This window comes from Patella vulgata, chromosome 2, assembly GCF_932274485.2.
Source record: "Patella vulgata chromosome 2, xgPatVulg1.2, whole genome shotgun sequence".
In the NCBI taxonomy this organism is placed as follows: Eukaryota; Metazoa; Mollusca; class Gastropoda; family Patellidae; genus Patella; species Patella vulgata.
The window spans coordinates 80878586-80892028 of NC_065880.2; the positions used below are offsets into that span (position 1 = coordinate 80878586).

A 13443-nucleotide genomic window follows, 5' to 3' on the forward strand; every position below is an offset into this window, starting at 1 on the left:
AATCGAAAAAATAATACTGGTAAACCGAGAAGCAAACAACCTTCACCTATGGTTTCTAAAAATTTGGTTGATTTTGGGGTAACTAAAATAAAACGAGTTTTAGAAAAAAATATTTTCTTGCCAAAGAAAGAATAAAATTCCACTATAAATAATACTTGTAGCCATTTAATTTCGGTATATTTTTTAAATAACCCAAGTTCTGCCATTTTAGATAAACACCCATGCTTATTTCATATTTCTACTGAGCCGATACCAAAATTGGATTTCGCCAGGATTTCCCAAAATCACATGACAGATGGATGTAAACAGAGAATGGCAGAAACAGAGGATGAGAGAAAACCTCTCCTAATTCAGAATAATTACGTTGAAACAACACTGACAAACAGAAGAAGAAATGCTTCATCCGTGAGAAAAAACATGTTTGCATTTGATCCACAAATTATGTCATTTAAATAGTTTCTATTTATTTTTTTTCAGGAGGATTAAAAATAGTAATTGTCGCGTGGGTTACTGAGTTACTCATCTCATCGTGATACAAAAAACAAAAAAAACCCCAAAAATAGTCAGCAGACTTGTCCGCGCGGAAACTAGCCAATAATTGCTGTGAAAATCGAAGTTCTTGAAATTCATAAAACTGAACAATTCTTAAAATCTTACCACTAAACTTTGTGTTGCATGTAACTCCCGTTACACACATATAATAAATATGAAATGAAATGAAATGGGGTTTAACGTCCTACGTACTGTTCTGCTTCTATACTGGGCTAATGAAGACGGGCATACGCCATACAGTGTGCTATGAGGGAAATTTTGCCCGGGCAGCGGCACTATCGCCTACTCTTATATCGAATTCCAACTGCCAAGGGATCTTTTACGTGCATTCCAATGTATGTCCTTGTCAGGCCCTCCGTTCTGCACCACTGACACGGAGAAACCACGTCGGAAAATCCAGATGAACTTTTTCGGCCAATGCAGGGATCGAAAACCCGAACTCCAGGCTAGCGAGCCAGTGTCTTAACCAACTAGCCACCGTGGCTCCTTGTTACACACATATAATATAATTCTTTTCACATGATATAACTATACTACGTAGGCCTACTGAAGAGTTCTTCGGCCAAATGAAGGAGGTTTAAATTGGATGTGGTCATAACGACCCTAAGCCATAACAGCCAAAATTGATTTTGGTCAAAATGGACAGTGGGAGGGGTTCATTGTCAAATTTGACATTTCAAGGAAGGGTTGATAAAAAATGCTGCTTGCTAGTTTATCCTATCCATGTTTGCTTTCCTATCGGTTTCTTGCATAAGATTTACTGTTTAGCGTATCTTTGCTTTAGTGTGTTACGATTGTTATTTACTGTGTCTACATGAAGTTCTAGAATTAGCTGAATCAAGTGTTATAAATAAGAAGAACCAGTAGGATGAACTGTCAACATCAATAAAAACCTAATATAAGCTGGTTACACATGCCTACATTTGTAAGTGTGTACGGGACATCTTTTTTTTTTTTGTCCTGACAAAGCATGGAATCCCAAACATGGTTAGTGAGCCAGTGCCATGAACACTGAGGCCACATGGCTCTGTTTATTTTTAAAGGGGTAGCCCTGGTAGATAATGGTATTTTTTTTATGTTTTATAGGTCACTTTTGATCATAATGATGTTGAAAGTGATGGTCCATCAAGTCCAGATGTGATAAGATCATCTGAAGAAACTGAACCAGAATCACCGGAAAAACTACTCTCTGCAAAATTTGAAGTAAGAATTATCTTATTATATTTTATACCTATGTGATGTCATCCTAAAAAAGAAACTGTTTTCTTCCTTTATAAACAAACACCTTAATTATGCTTTTTAGAAACTTACCTTTGTGTTTGAAATAACCTCCAATTCAATATAATCCATTTCATGCATTGCCATTAAAGATGCATTATTGGAGATTAGATAAAGAGCTGGCAGTTCTCACTTATAATAGTTAAAAACTAGATAATGTAAAGGCAATTTGCTGAAAATTTCAGTTAAATTGATCCACTCTGAACCAAGATTTTAGCGATTGAATTTTGGGTCTAGACTCTAGCCTCAATCATCATTACTAAAGTCAGTACAATAAAAAAAACATAGTCTCAATTATCAATTTTTTTGATTTAATTATCAATTTAGCGTTAAAGTAGCTAAGTCTCTAACTCAATATCATCCAAAATCTTCAACATTGAAAACACGATTTATTTGTCAAATTAAATCAACATTCATGTTGTGATCTTACCGGAAAAAGATGGGCTTTTGATATCCAATATTTAAGACAAAATAAACATTTTACCATTGGTACACGAATCGTGTACCATAATGCGCTTCAGCCCCAGTTGTATCAAGAGACTTGAGGGGCGAGGCTAGACACATTGCACCAAATCAAACGGCCTATATAGACTGGAATAGCCAGATGCTAGAAATTTGCACTCGCTTGAGACTGCTGGCTTATTTCGTCAAACATAACTGATTAGAAATTGGAGTAAAAACGGAAACCATTGAATGTAAATCAGTTTATACACATTCATAATACAGTATTATATGCGTTGCGACCCACTTTTGTCAATTTCTAGGTCCCAAATGTTAGCGATTTAGCTCCTTTAAGCAGCAGATAGGATTCTAATCCAGAAAATATCGCAGAATAGTGATGAAATGGAGAGATGATTATGGTCTGGATAAGTTAATTAATGTCTAATTAATAATTTAGATAACATTTCAAGCCTAAAGAAAGACCTGCTATTGGCAGATTTAGCTCTTGCATAATGTATGTTTAATAGACAATGCAGCACCAAGTATGGAAATAAGGCACCTGTCCGGAATAAATTCAGACTGTGTCAAGGTATCTTGAACATGCTGCCAATGGTTTACCAGTACACGGGATCTTAGATTTTCAACCCATCTGGAAGATTAGATACTTATCCTTGCCACGCCCACCTTCCTGACAAGGGAAATCTATAGCATTGATCACCATACATGTTTGTTTGTCTCAGTATAGCCCAGTTGGTGTTGACGCACCAGTAAACATTATTTCATTATATTTTCAATACATGTTCCCAAAGTCAGGGGATTAGGAGGGCAAAGCATGATATATGATTTAATTTTATTTTTATTTTCTAGAGTTTAGATTATGATATTTGCGAGAATTCTCTGTATCTCAAGGAAGAGAAGAAAAAAACAACGCAGGTAAGTATTGCTTTTTTTTTTTTATAGAAAATTAAAAGTCTTTATGCTAGGTTCCCACTGTAGTGCGATGCGCAGTGATAGGATTGTCACTATTGAGTCCACAATCTGCTACGCGCAGATACATTTGGATACGTTTCAATACGATCAACACGATTGCTATGAATGACCTCAAATACATGATAAGACCTGATTGGATCACCACGATTACTCCATGATTAAAACCACAATTTCAATCACAGCATGAATCATGATAGAGGGAACCTAGCATTAGTTAATCCGGACCTGGGCCCTTATTCATGAAAACTTAAACTAAGTTACAACCGAAATTTTAAGAAATACTGCAACTTCATTGGATATATGCAAATTGATTTTACTGGTCAGCCAATCGAATTGCAGTATTTCTTAAAATTTTGATTGTATCTTAGTTTAAGTTTTCATGAATAAGGGCCCAGAGAAATAAATGTAATTAAAATTTTATATTCAAAAGAAACCTGTACTCTACTAATTATCAATTTATCAAAAATTTAAGGGGCAAATAGGATTTAATGTCCATTTGACACAAACTATGAATTGTGGTTCAATTTTATTTCAATAATTCGTTTAAGGATATGGGTCTTCAGCAGTAGGAGGAAATCGGAGATAACCCACAAGGTTAAACAGATGACCCGACTCCCTGTCACGTACAAGCGGAGAATCGAAACCATGCCAGTTTACTCAATGTTAGAAATGGGTTTAACGTTCTACTTTTCTGCACCTACAATCACAGACCTTATGATCCAAAGCACATATTTTACACCATTCGTCCCCCCCCTCCTCAAAAGAAAAAAGTGCAAGAACTGGCCTACTTAGATAAAAGCACCAGAGTCTGCTCAACTTTTGTAACCACTATAATGTTTTTAGTTTTTGATTTTTAAAAATTAAAACGGGTCTTGCAGCCCCTTTTAAGTGACGCAACATTATCCGATAACAGAGAGAGAATGAGAGAGAAATGGGGTTTAACGTCCACTCGATACAAACTAGGTCATTTCAGGACTAACATATGGTCTAATTTTATTTCAATATTTTGCTTGTGTGTAGGGTCTTTAGCAGTGGGAGGAAACCGGAGGACCCAGTGAAAACCCACAAGGTTAGACAGACGACCCTACTCGCTGTCTGAGAAGAAGAATATATTTGTTTTCTATCATCTAATTCATTGAATGTTTATATTTACAGGAGATTATTCGTAAAGAAATAGCTCGATGGTTTGTGTCGTTGTTAATTGGTGTTTTAACAGGACTCATTGCCTGTTTTATTGATTACATGATCGACATATGCTCGGGTGTAAAATATGATTATGTCAGAAAATGTGAGTATTAAGGCCAAGTCACATAAGACAAATCCTAGCAAAAATCTTAAAGGATAAATACTGTATGTTTTTGTGGTCATACAGTAAGTAAAATCCTATGGTTTAGTAGAAATGTAAATAAGCCTTTTCTTGCATTTATGGTAATCTTGAGATTGAATCGACCACAGCACGCTTTGGCAGTTAAAATAAAAAATAAAATTCACTGTTTCGGCCCGGTTGAGTTCAGCATCAGACATCTTGAGGAAGTGTGCGCTTGCATTTGATTGGTCATTTCATAGGACAAATCCTACGTGAATAGGACATGTTCTAAATCTAAGGATTTATCCATAGGCCAGGGCCCTTATTCAGATGCAAATTGATTTTACTGGTCAGCCAATCGAATTGCATTATTTCTTAAAATTTCGATTGTATCTTAGTTTAAGTTATTGTGAATAAGGGCCCAGAAAATCTATAACCTATAGGTCAAATTTTCCCCATTCACATGAAAGGATTTAGCTTATGGATATAAAACCTCAGAATAAATCCACTAGTGTGACTTGGCTTTACAGAGAATTTAACAAAAAATTTTTCTGAATAACTGAAATACGATTATTTGCACTGAACTATACTACATCATATATATATGGGACCCCTGGGGTTTGATGGTCCCTGAAGCGATGTACCGACTGCACCTCCCTATCCTTGAACCTGTTACACAGTGATCAAGGAGAGAGAGAGAGAGAAATGGAATTTAACGTCCACTGAACACAAACCAGGTCATTTCGGGACTACTAACATATGGTTTTAAGTTTATTTCAATAATTCGCTTGCGCGTAACCCACGAGGTTGGGCAGGCGACCCTACTCCTTGTCACGTACAACCGGGGATTCGAAACCACTAATATAATACGACTATGTAAGACATAGTAGTATTATATTATATATCCGTGTAATATAGCGAACAATGATATGAAATAAGATGGGGATTAATGTCTTAATTTTCTGTTTCAACCAAACTAATGAAGACCATCCTCGGTATCCCCAGTGTTCTCATTCCGTTTTACTCCTCTCTATACACTGGGTTTTACTGAAATAAAATTGAACCATATTTTAGTCCCAAAACAACCTAATTAGAGTTAAATGAAATGAAATGGGGTTTAACGTCCTACTGTTCTGCTCCTAAACTGGGCTAATGAAGACGGGCATACGCCATACAGTGTGCTATGAGGGAAATTTTGCCCGGGCAGCGGCACTACGGGCTACTCTTATATTGAATTCCAACTGCCAAGGGATCTTTTACGTGCACACCAATGTGTACACGGGACCTCGGTTTTTCATCCCATCCGAACGACTAGACAGCTGTCCTTGTCAGGCCCTCCGTCCTGCATCACTGACAAGGGGAAACTACGCTGGAAAATCTGAATGAACTTTCTCGGCCAATGCAGGGATCGAACACCCGACCTCCAGGCTAGTGAGTCAGCGTCTCACCCACTTAGCCACGTGATCCCCCTAATTAGAGTTAAAGGTTACGGTATGTTCTGAAATGTCACAAAGAAAATACTTTAATGATTATTATTGTTTTTTTTTCAGATGTAAATAAATGTGTAGAGAGTTTCTGTCTGTATACACCGTTTTTACTATGGGTGGCCTTCAACGCTGGCATCGTTATGTTTGGTGCTATTTTCACAGCCTATGGGGAGGTAACTATAATTCTATCTGTTGATTTTACACGCAAGCAAGAAATTTTCCATCACAGACATTTTGCCAAATATGACTTTCAGAAACTTAAAGATACATTATGGGAGATTAGATAAAGAGCTGGCAGTTCTCACTATAATAGTTAAAAACTAAATAATGTAAAGGGAATCAAGAATTTAGCGATTGAATTTTAGGCGGATTAAAAACTTGGTCAATTGTAATGGTAAGCGGATACTGAATACAAGGAAGCAATGGATAAAATATGCGACCAGTAGTGACGGCAGTCATCTGCGTAATGACTTTCATAAAGGTGGTAGTCTGCCAAAACAGTTTGGAGATAGAAGCTTTATTACTGCTGCACCAAAACTGTGAAACAATTTACCTCAAAATATTTGTGACAGCAAAACTCTTATAAGTTTCAAGTCCCGATTAAAAACTCACTTGTTCAAACAATCTTATGTCGACTAAATTTAATATACATGTATATAGTTTATTGCTCATAAAAGTGCTTTGAGCATGCTTATGGATGGATTTATCGCTCAAGAAATGAACTTTTATTATTATTATTACTATTATAAGTAATTAGAACATTGCCAACAATAATAAGGATAATAATCCAGATAGAATTAGGAAAAGGTTAAAACAGATTAAAGGGCATATGGCTCTATTTTTTTGAACCATAAATAGATCTAAAAGCACAAATTAATGTAATATGAGTATATAATTATAAAGTGATTAATATTCACTTTTTAAAAAAAAATTGTAATTTCTAATCAATTATGTTCGGTGAAAACGCGTACAGTTGAAACTGAATGACAATCATTTACACCTAATTATTATTATTATTAGTAGTATACAACACTTATATAGCGCTATCTTCCACATACGTGTTCAGGTGCGCTTTACAATAAATACATGTATAGAAAATATAAAATCAGTAAGAAATAATAAATATAGAAACAGTAAGAAACTAAATATCTAAAAAAATCAGTTCAAAAATAAATATATAAATATCTATAAAATACATACGGTGAAGATTTAAAATTAATTCAACAATTAAAAGCCTCTTGGAATAAGAAAGTTTTAAGTTTACATTTAAAAGTTGTTAAAGAAAAACAACTGCGGATACTAAAAGGCAAGAGATTCCACTGCTTTGGTGCTTGAAACTAAAACAATCGCTCTTCATCCCATTCTTCACGTTTTTTTATTATTATTTACTAATTGTAAACTGTTCATTATGTCTTGAATATTTGGTATTAGGATCCCATATTTTCATGCCAAGATAACAAAATCAATATTGATGATTCGATCCTTTAATACTGATTCTGGAAGATGTATGTCATTTCTATACTTGTTGTTGAAAGTTCCGTTATCATTGATAGGTGTTATGTCATCAATGTATCGGAAGGTATAGTTTCAACTTTTAGCTACTTTATAATCAGTTATTCTTTTAAGTTATCTTGATGCAAATGCACCTCAAATATAAAAACCCAGCTCGCTACCTGTCCTAGAAAAGATTTTTTTTCTAAGCAGGCTTAACTTGGCTGTCAGGGTAGTTTATGTTAAAATTTCTGGCTTCAGCTAGCTTATGGCAATGTTCAATTCATTATACTGGTGCTAGAGAAAATTTGCGGCAGGATATACATTCTCCTGGCTTAAAAATGCAGAACGTGTGAACGCAACATTCTCCTGGCTTTAAAGTGCGTGAATGCTGCAGATGTAAAGTGCTATAAAAATGTACAATAATGGTTATACACTGTATCAACACTCATCAATAAAGTAAAAAGAAAATTGGCAAAGCCTCGTTCTTTTTAACATTATAGACTTTTGTTGATATTTTTTGATATCAAAAAAAGACTTGTAATCCAAAATATGTATAAATAGGCTGACTAGATAGATATTTATCATTAACTTGAAAACGTGACCTGTATGTGTTACGAAAAGTCATTATTAAATATTAGATAAGCGGTTATATGTATATATGTATGGATAACTACTATGGTTTATTTATGGATAACAATTACTATGGTTTATTTTGTGTTATATTCTTGATAATGACTTGTCAAATCTTGTTGAAACGTGGCAGTGAAATAAACGTTAGTTATAATTGTTATCCATAAATAGTGTTATTTGATTGGATTGAAATTGGATTGAAATAAACCTTAGTTAACTAAGTAATTGTTATCCATAAATAGTGTGTTATTTGATTGGGTTGAAATAAACCTTAGTTAACATAGTAATTGTTATCCATGTGTTATTTGATTGGGTTGATTTAACACCAACTAATCATGTTGTTTGTTTTGTTTTGTAGCCAATGTCAGCAGGAAGTGGTATCCCTCAGATTAAATGTTATTTAAATGGTATAAAAATCCCCAGGGTTGTAAGAATAAAAACGTTGATATGTAAAGTTCTGGGTGTTATCTGTGCTGTAGCAGGCGGTTTAGCTGTAGGAAAGGTAAAATTGACTCATTATACAAAACTTCAGTATACATGTTTGAAATTTAATCAAATGATGTTTTTCATCCTAATGAGAGAGAGAAATGGGGTTTAATGTCCACTCGACACAAACCAGGTCATTTTGGGACTAAAATATGGTTTTGCACGTTTTATTATAAGGTCTGTCAATGAGTCAGTTGGCGGGGTTTTGATTGCCCGGTTGTACATGACAAGGATTAGGGTCGCCAAGACAGCTACGCACAAGCGAAAATACTGAAATAAAATTGAAAAATATGTTAGTCCCGAAATGACATAGTTTGTGTTGAGTTGAAGTTAAACCCCAGCTCTCTCTCTCTCTCTCTTTTCATTTCTGCACCAACTAGGGTAATGAAAATGGGCATATGCCATGTAGTGTGCTGTGAGGGTCATTTTTTCGTGATATCTTTGATAAGTGGCCAATTACTACCAATTGAATCCAAGATGAAAGATCCTGGTATTGAACTCAGGACCTCCTGGTTAGTGAGCCGTGACCATACTCACCGAGTCACAGTGGCTCCCTCCAAAGCGAAGGAATAAAGTTTTAAGTCTTGTCAAATTAATATATTGAAACTAACATATAGGAAGGCGAATTGTTATTATTGCCAACAGCATGGTGTTTTTAACAGATCTTTGTAGATCCTGATTCTTCATGCCATCTGAGCAACCGTGATATTTGATGTTGCAGGAAGAACCTATGTCCCAGACTCCACCCCCTGGCAACTATGATAATAATAATAGTAATAATATAGGTATATTTTGAGGTTGCAGGAAGAACCTATGCCCCAGGCTCCACCCCTGGCAACCGTGATAATACTAATAGTAATAATATAGGTATATTTTGATAATAATAATTGTAATAATATAGGTATATTTTGACGTTGCAGGAAGGGCCTATGATACATTCTGGTGCAGTTATAGCAGCTGGTGTGTCCCAGGGAAGATCAACAACGTTTGGTATAGATTTTAAAGTAAGTTTACATGTGTAAGGTCGTCCATCTTCATTCAGTAAATGTACTCACCTTGAGAGCTTAATAACACCTTCCTTCTGAACTCCTTGCATAGCACAGATCAAATCACCAAACATCTGTCCCATGATCTGGCATGTTGAGTGATGTTTAATCAAAATAAGTCTTTACCCTTTCTGTCTTTTAACAGAAATAAGCTGATAATTATAATGTAAAAAAGATATATTTTGTTATTAACTTATTCAATTTTTAGAACGAAAGTTGTGAGGATTGTTATAGCTTTTCTGAATGTGCAGTGATAAATCTATACGAAACCATTAGTCTCAATTTTCATGTCAGTTGGCAGTCTCGCATCAACTTAATGGCAGTTTTTAATAATCGTTCACTGTACCCGCCTATTCCAACGGTAAATGCAGATTCAAAGAACGATGACATTTACATTCATTTATATAACAACAAATAATATCGGCATTTTCACTAATCTGGTAGACTTAGGGTTTCTCTTGACACTAAAAATGATTTTAAGAGTTGGCAGGTTTTGTAATGGGTCGGTCGGGTTACATGAAACAGAACATTTAGGCCTTATTGAAATAATAAAATTGAATAATATGTAAGTCCTGAAATGACCTAGTTTGTGTTGAGTTGATGTTAAACTCCATTTCTCTCTCTTTATTTTTTCTATGGTCACTAGTGCAATGCTATTAGGAGAATGTTGCCCAGGCAGCAGGATGTTGATGACTAGTGTTTTATTTTTATAATTTTAGGTATTTGAATATTTTCGAACAGACAAAGAGAAAAGGGATTTTGTATCTGGTGGAGCTGCAGCTGGGGTTGCAGCTGCTTTTGGTGCCCCTGTTGGTGGTGTTCTGTTCAGTTTAGAAGAAGGGGCCAGCTTCTGGAACCAGGGTTTAACATGGAGAATTGTAAGATATTATTTTCGTCCTGTTTTGGCTTGTCAACTTATATTCGACTGTACAAATATTATTTTAAAAAGCATAAAAAGCCTCTTTGATTTGAATGAATTATTTGAAAAATTGCTCTTGCAGAATTTACCCTTTTGCCAGACTGAGCTTAATCTGCCTATTGCAGGCTAGCAATGACATCGAGAGTTGATTATGGTCTGAATAAGTTAATTAATGTGTAATTAATAATTTAGATAACATTTCATTCCTAAAGAAAGACCTGATTGACATGATTGACACATTTTGAGGGTTTGGGAAAATTCAGTTTATTTAATTTTCTATTGAGTATTCTAAATGTAAATAAAAATTAGACTGACTTGTCTGTTTTCGTCATTTCAGTTTTTTGCCTCCATGTCGTCTACTTTTACTTTAAACGTTGTACAGAGTTATATTAAAGGAAACCAGTGGGAGTTATCTAACCCTGGTTTAATTAATTTTGGTAAATTTACAGTAAGTATGAAAAATGTCGATGCTTTTTATCCTACACTCACTAATCAGAAGGTAATGGGTTCCATCCTGGTGTTGATCGAGAAAGTTCCCAGGAAATTTCAAGAGTGGTTTCCTCTTGTTAGTGGTGCAGGATGGAGGGCCTGACAAGAACAGTGTCTAGTCATTCGGATGTGTATAAAAAACAAGGTCCTATGTACACTGCTAACGACCCTTAAGCGTGAGCGATTTGTTGAAATAAAATTGAACCATATGTTAGTCCAAAAATGGTCTAATTATGTGGATGTTAAACACAATACTTGACATAGCATCGGATCAGAACAGATAAGTCTTGAGTGAGGATTTGAAAGTTGGTAGGGATGGACACCAGGGATGCTTTTTCGCCCGTATATTCCGAACATGTCCTGCGCTATTTCCCATACATCCGACCATGAATTTGCCCAATTGGACATCAAGATATGTTGAATAATATTCAATTTTCCAAATTTATTTGACTGAACTGCTGGATGTATTACTCATCCTGATTATCATTGATAATAGACTGGATTGATTAAACTGAAGCTGCCAGATATCAATGTTTCCATGATTTGTTTTTGCTTTATTTGTAGGATTCAAAATATTCTGGATTTGAAATTCCTATATTTATAGTGATGGGAGTTATAGGTAATATATTTTATTTCTTTAGTTATTAGTTGAATGGTCGAACATCTGCATTTTAGATCATATGGTCTGTCAAGGAGTAGAGTCCCCAGTCCAACTTTGTGGGTTTTCTCTGGGTACCCTGGTTTCCTCCGACTGCTAAATACCCCTACACGCAAGCAAATTATCGAAATAAAATTGAACCATGGTAGTCCCAAAAGAATATAGCTTTCTCTCTCACTCTCTATTTGTGACAAATTGAAATTTTTAAAAAGTAAAGTCAATTAAATTGTGCAATATCGGCTCCCAGAGAGAAGTTTACTGTTCGTTTATCTCTGGGAAAACTTGCCAGTCTTACGTCATTTTGAATGTCACGTGATGTATCCTTCCGCCAGTCGCTTCACAAAGATCCAAGATGGCGGCTCAAACTCGTTTTTCTTCAAAAATTTTGCGTATTTAACACTTGTATTTCCGAATCACTCACATTGCACACTAAAAATAGTTCCTGGTAAATAATGGGCTGTTTATGGATGAAATTGTGATGTGGAAATGTTCCAAGGATCATTAATATGTAACTTATGCGATGAACCGATGCCTAATCGTTGAGAAATCAGCAGCATTTCATTCAAACAAATCCGACCAATCAGGAGCCACTTCGGGAGGAGCTTAAGAACCGAATTAATGGCTGGCGAGTTTTCCCAGAGATAAACAAACGGTAAACTCCTCAACGGGAGTCGGCTGAGATTGTGAATTGGGGTTTAACATCCTACTTCTCTGCCTACTGGGTTAATGAAGATGGGCATGGAAATTTTTGTCAGAGATTGTCTATCCGTGTACCTTCCATAACATGTCTAATATTGAAATAGAAATCCTACTGGAATGAACTGTTCTACTTTCAATTTATGTTAAGAATGTTTATGTCACTTCAGTTGAATTATTAGAAGTTCTCTACTTTTATTTTATTATAAGAATGTTTATTATATTTCAAGTGGATTATTACAATTTCTCTACTTTCAATTTATTTTTACTTCAGGTGGATTATTAGAATTTCTCTACTTTTAATTTATATTTTACTTCAGGTGGATTATTAGGGGCCTTGTTTAACCAGATTAACTACATGTTAACCATATATAGAATGAGGTTTGTTTTTTAATTTTGTATCCATTGCTTGATAATGACTAGAGAAGCCTGGTCGAAATGTCGCTCAGTAATAAGCCTTGTATTGAAACTTTATATAACTTTTCATCCAGTCTTTCCACTAGAAATATTTGTTATAAAAATCAACCACATCCAGTCTTTCCAGTAGAAATATTTGTTATAGAAACCAACAGGGTCCAGTCTTTCCTGTACAAATATTTGTTAGAAAAACCAACTGGGTCCAGTCTTTCCTGTAGAAATATTTGTTAGTGATTTATAAAAAAACAACTACATCCAGTCTTTGTTATAAATTTATTAAAACCAACCAAATCCAGTCTTTGTTAAAGTAGTAATATTGTTATCAATTTAATTAAAACCAACCACTTCCAGTCATTGTCAAAGTAGTCATATTGTTATAAATTTATAAAAACCAACTACGTCTAGTATCAATATTTTTATTAATTTGGAAATGTTATTTCCTTCCAGATATGTAAGACAGCGATGGAATCAAGTCTTTGAAGCTATGATTGTTGCAGCATTAACGGCTACCGCTGGTTTCGTGTCTATCTATTTTAACAATGATTGTGAACCAA

General features: G+C 34.9%; 1 protein-coding gene across 1 annotated transcript; it reads left to right on the plus strand.

The window, feature by feature from the left end:
* Positions 1–293: 293 nt before the first annotated feature.
* On the plus strand, positions 294–12775 carry LOC126812490 (H(+)/Cl(-) exchange transporter 7). Its single transcript, XM_050538908.2, has 11 exons — positions 294–405; positions 1639–1755; positions 3139–3204; positions 4417–4549; positions 6118–6227; positions 8537–8680; positions 9585–9668; positions 10430–10588; positions 10967–11077; positions 11683–11737; positions 12747–12775. The coding sequence occupies exons 1-11, from the start codon at positions 313–315 to the stop codon at positions 12773–12775; spliced, it is 1101 nt and encodes a 366-aa protein (XP_050394865.2). The 5' UTR covers positions 294–312.
* The last annotated feature ends 668 nt before the right edge of the window (positions 12776–13443 follow it).

Excerpts from the sequence above, each read along its gene's own strand:
- LOC126812490 (XM_050538908.2), top strand. The coding sequence starts at position 313 with ATGGCAGAAACAGAGGATGAGAGAAAACCTCTCCTAATTCAGAATAAT. Across the intron at positions 4,550-6,117 it reads ATATGATTATGTCAGAAAAT|ATGTAAATAAATGTGTAGAG; the intron begins GTGAGTATTAAG and ends TTTTTTTTTCAG. Across the intron at positions 8,681-9,584 it reads GCGGTTTAGCTGTAGGAAAG|GAAGGGCCTATGATACATTC; the intron begins GTAAAATTGACT and ends TTGACGTTGCAG.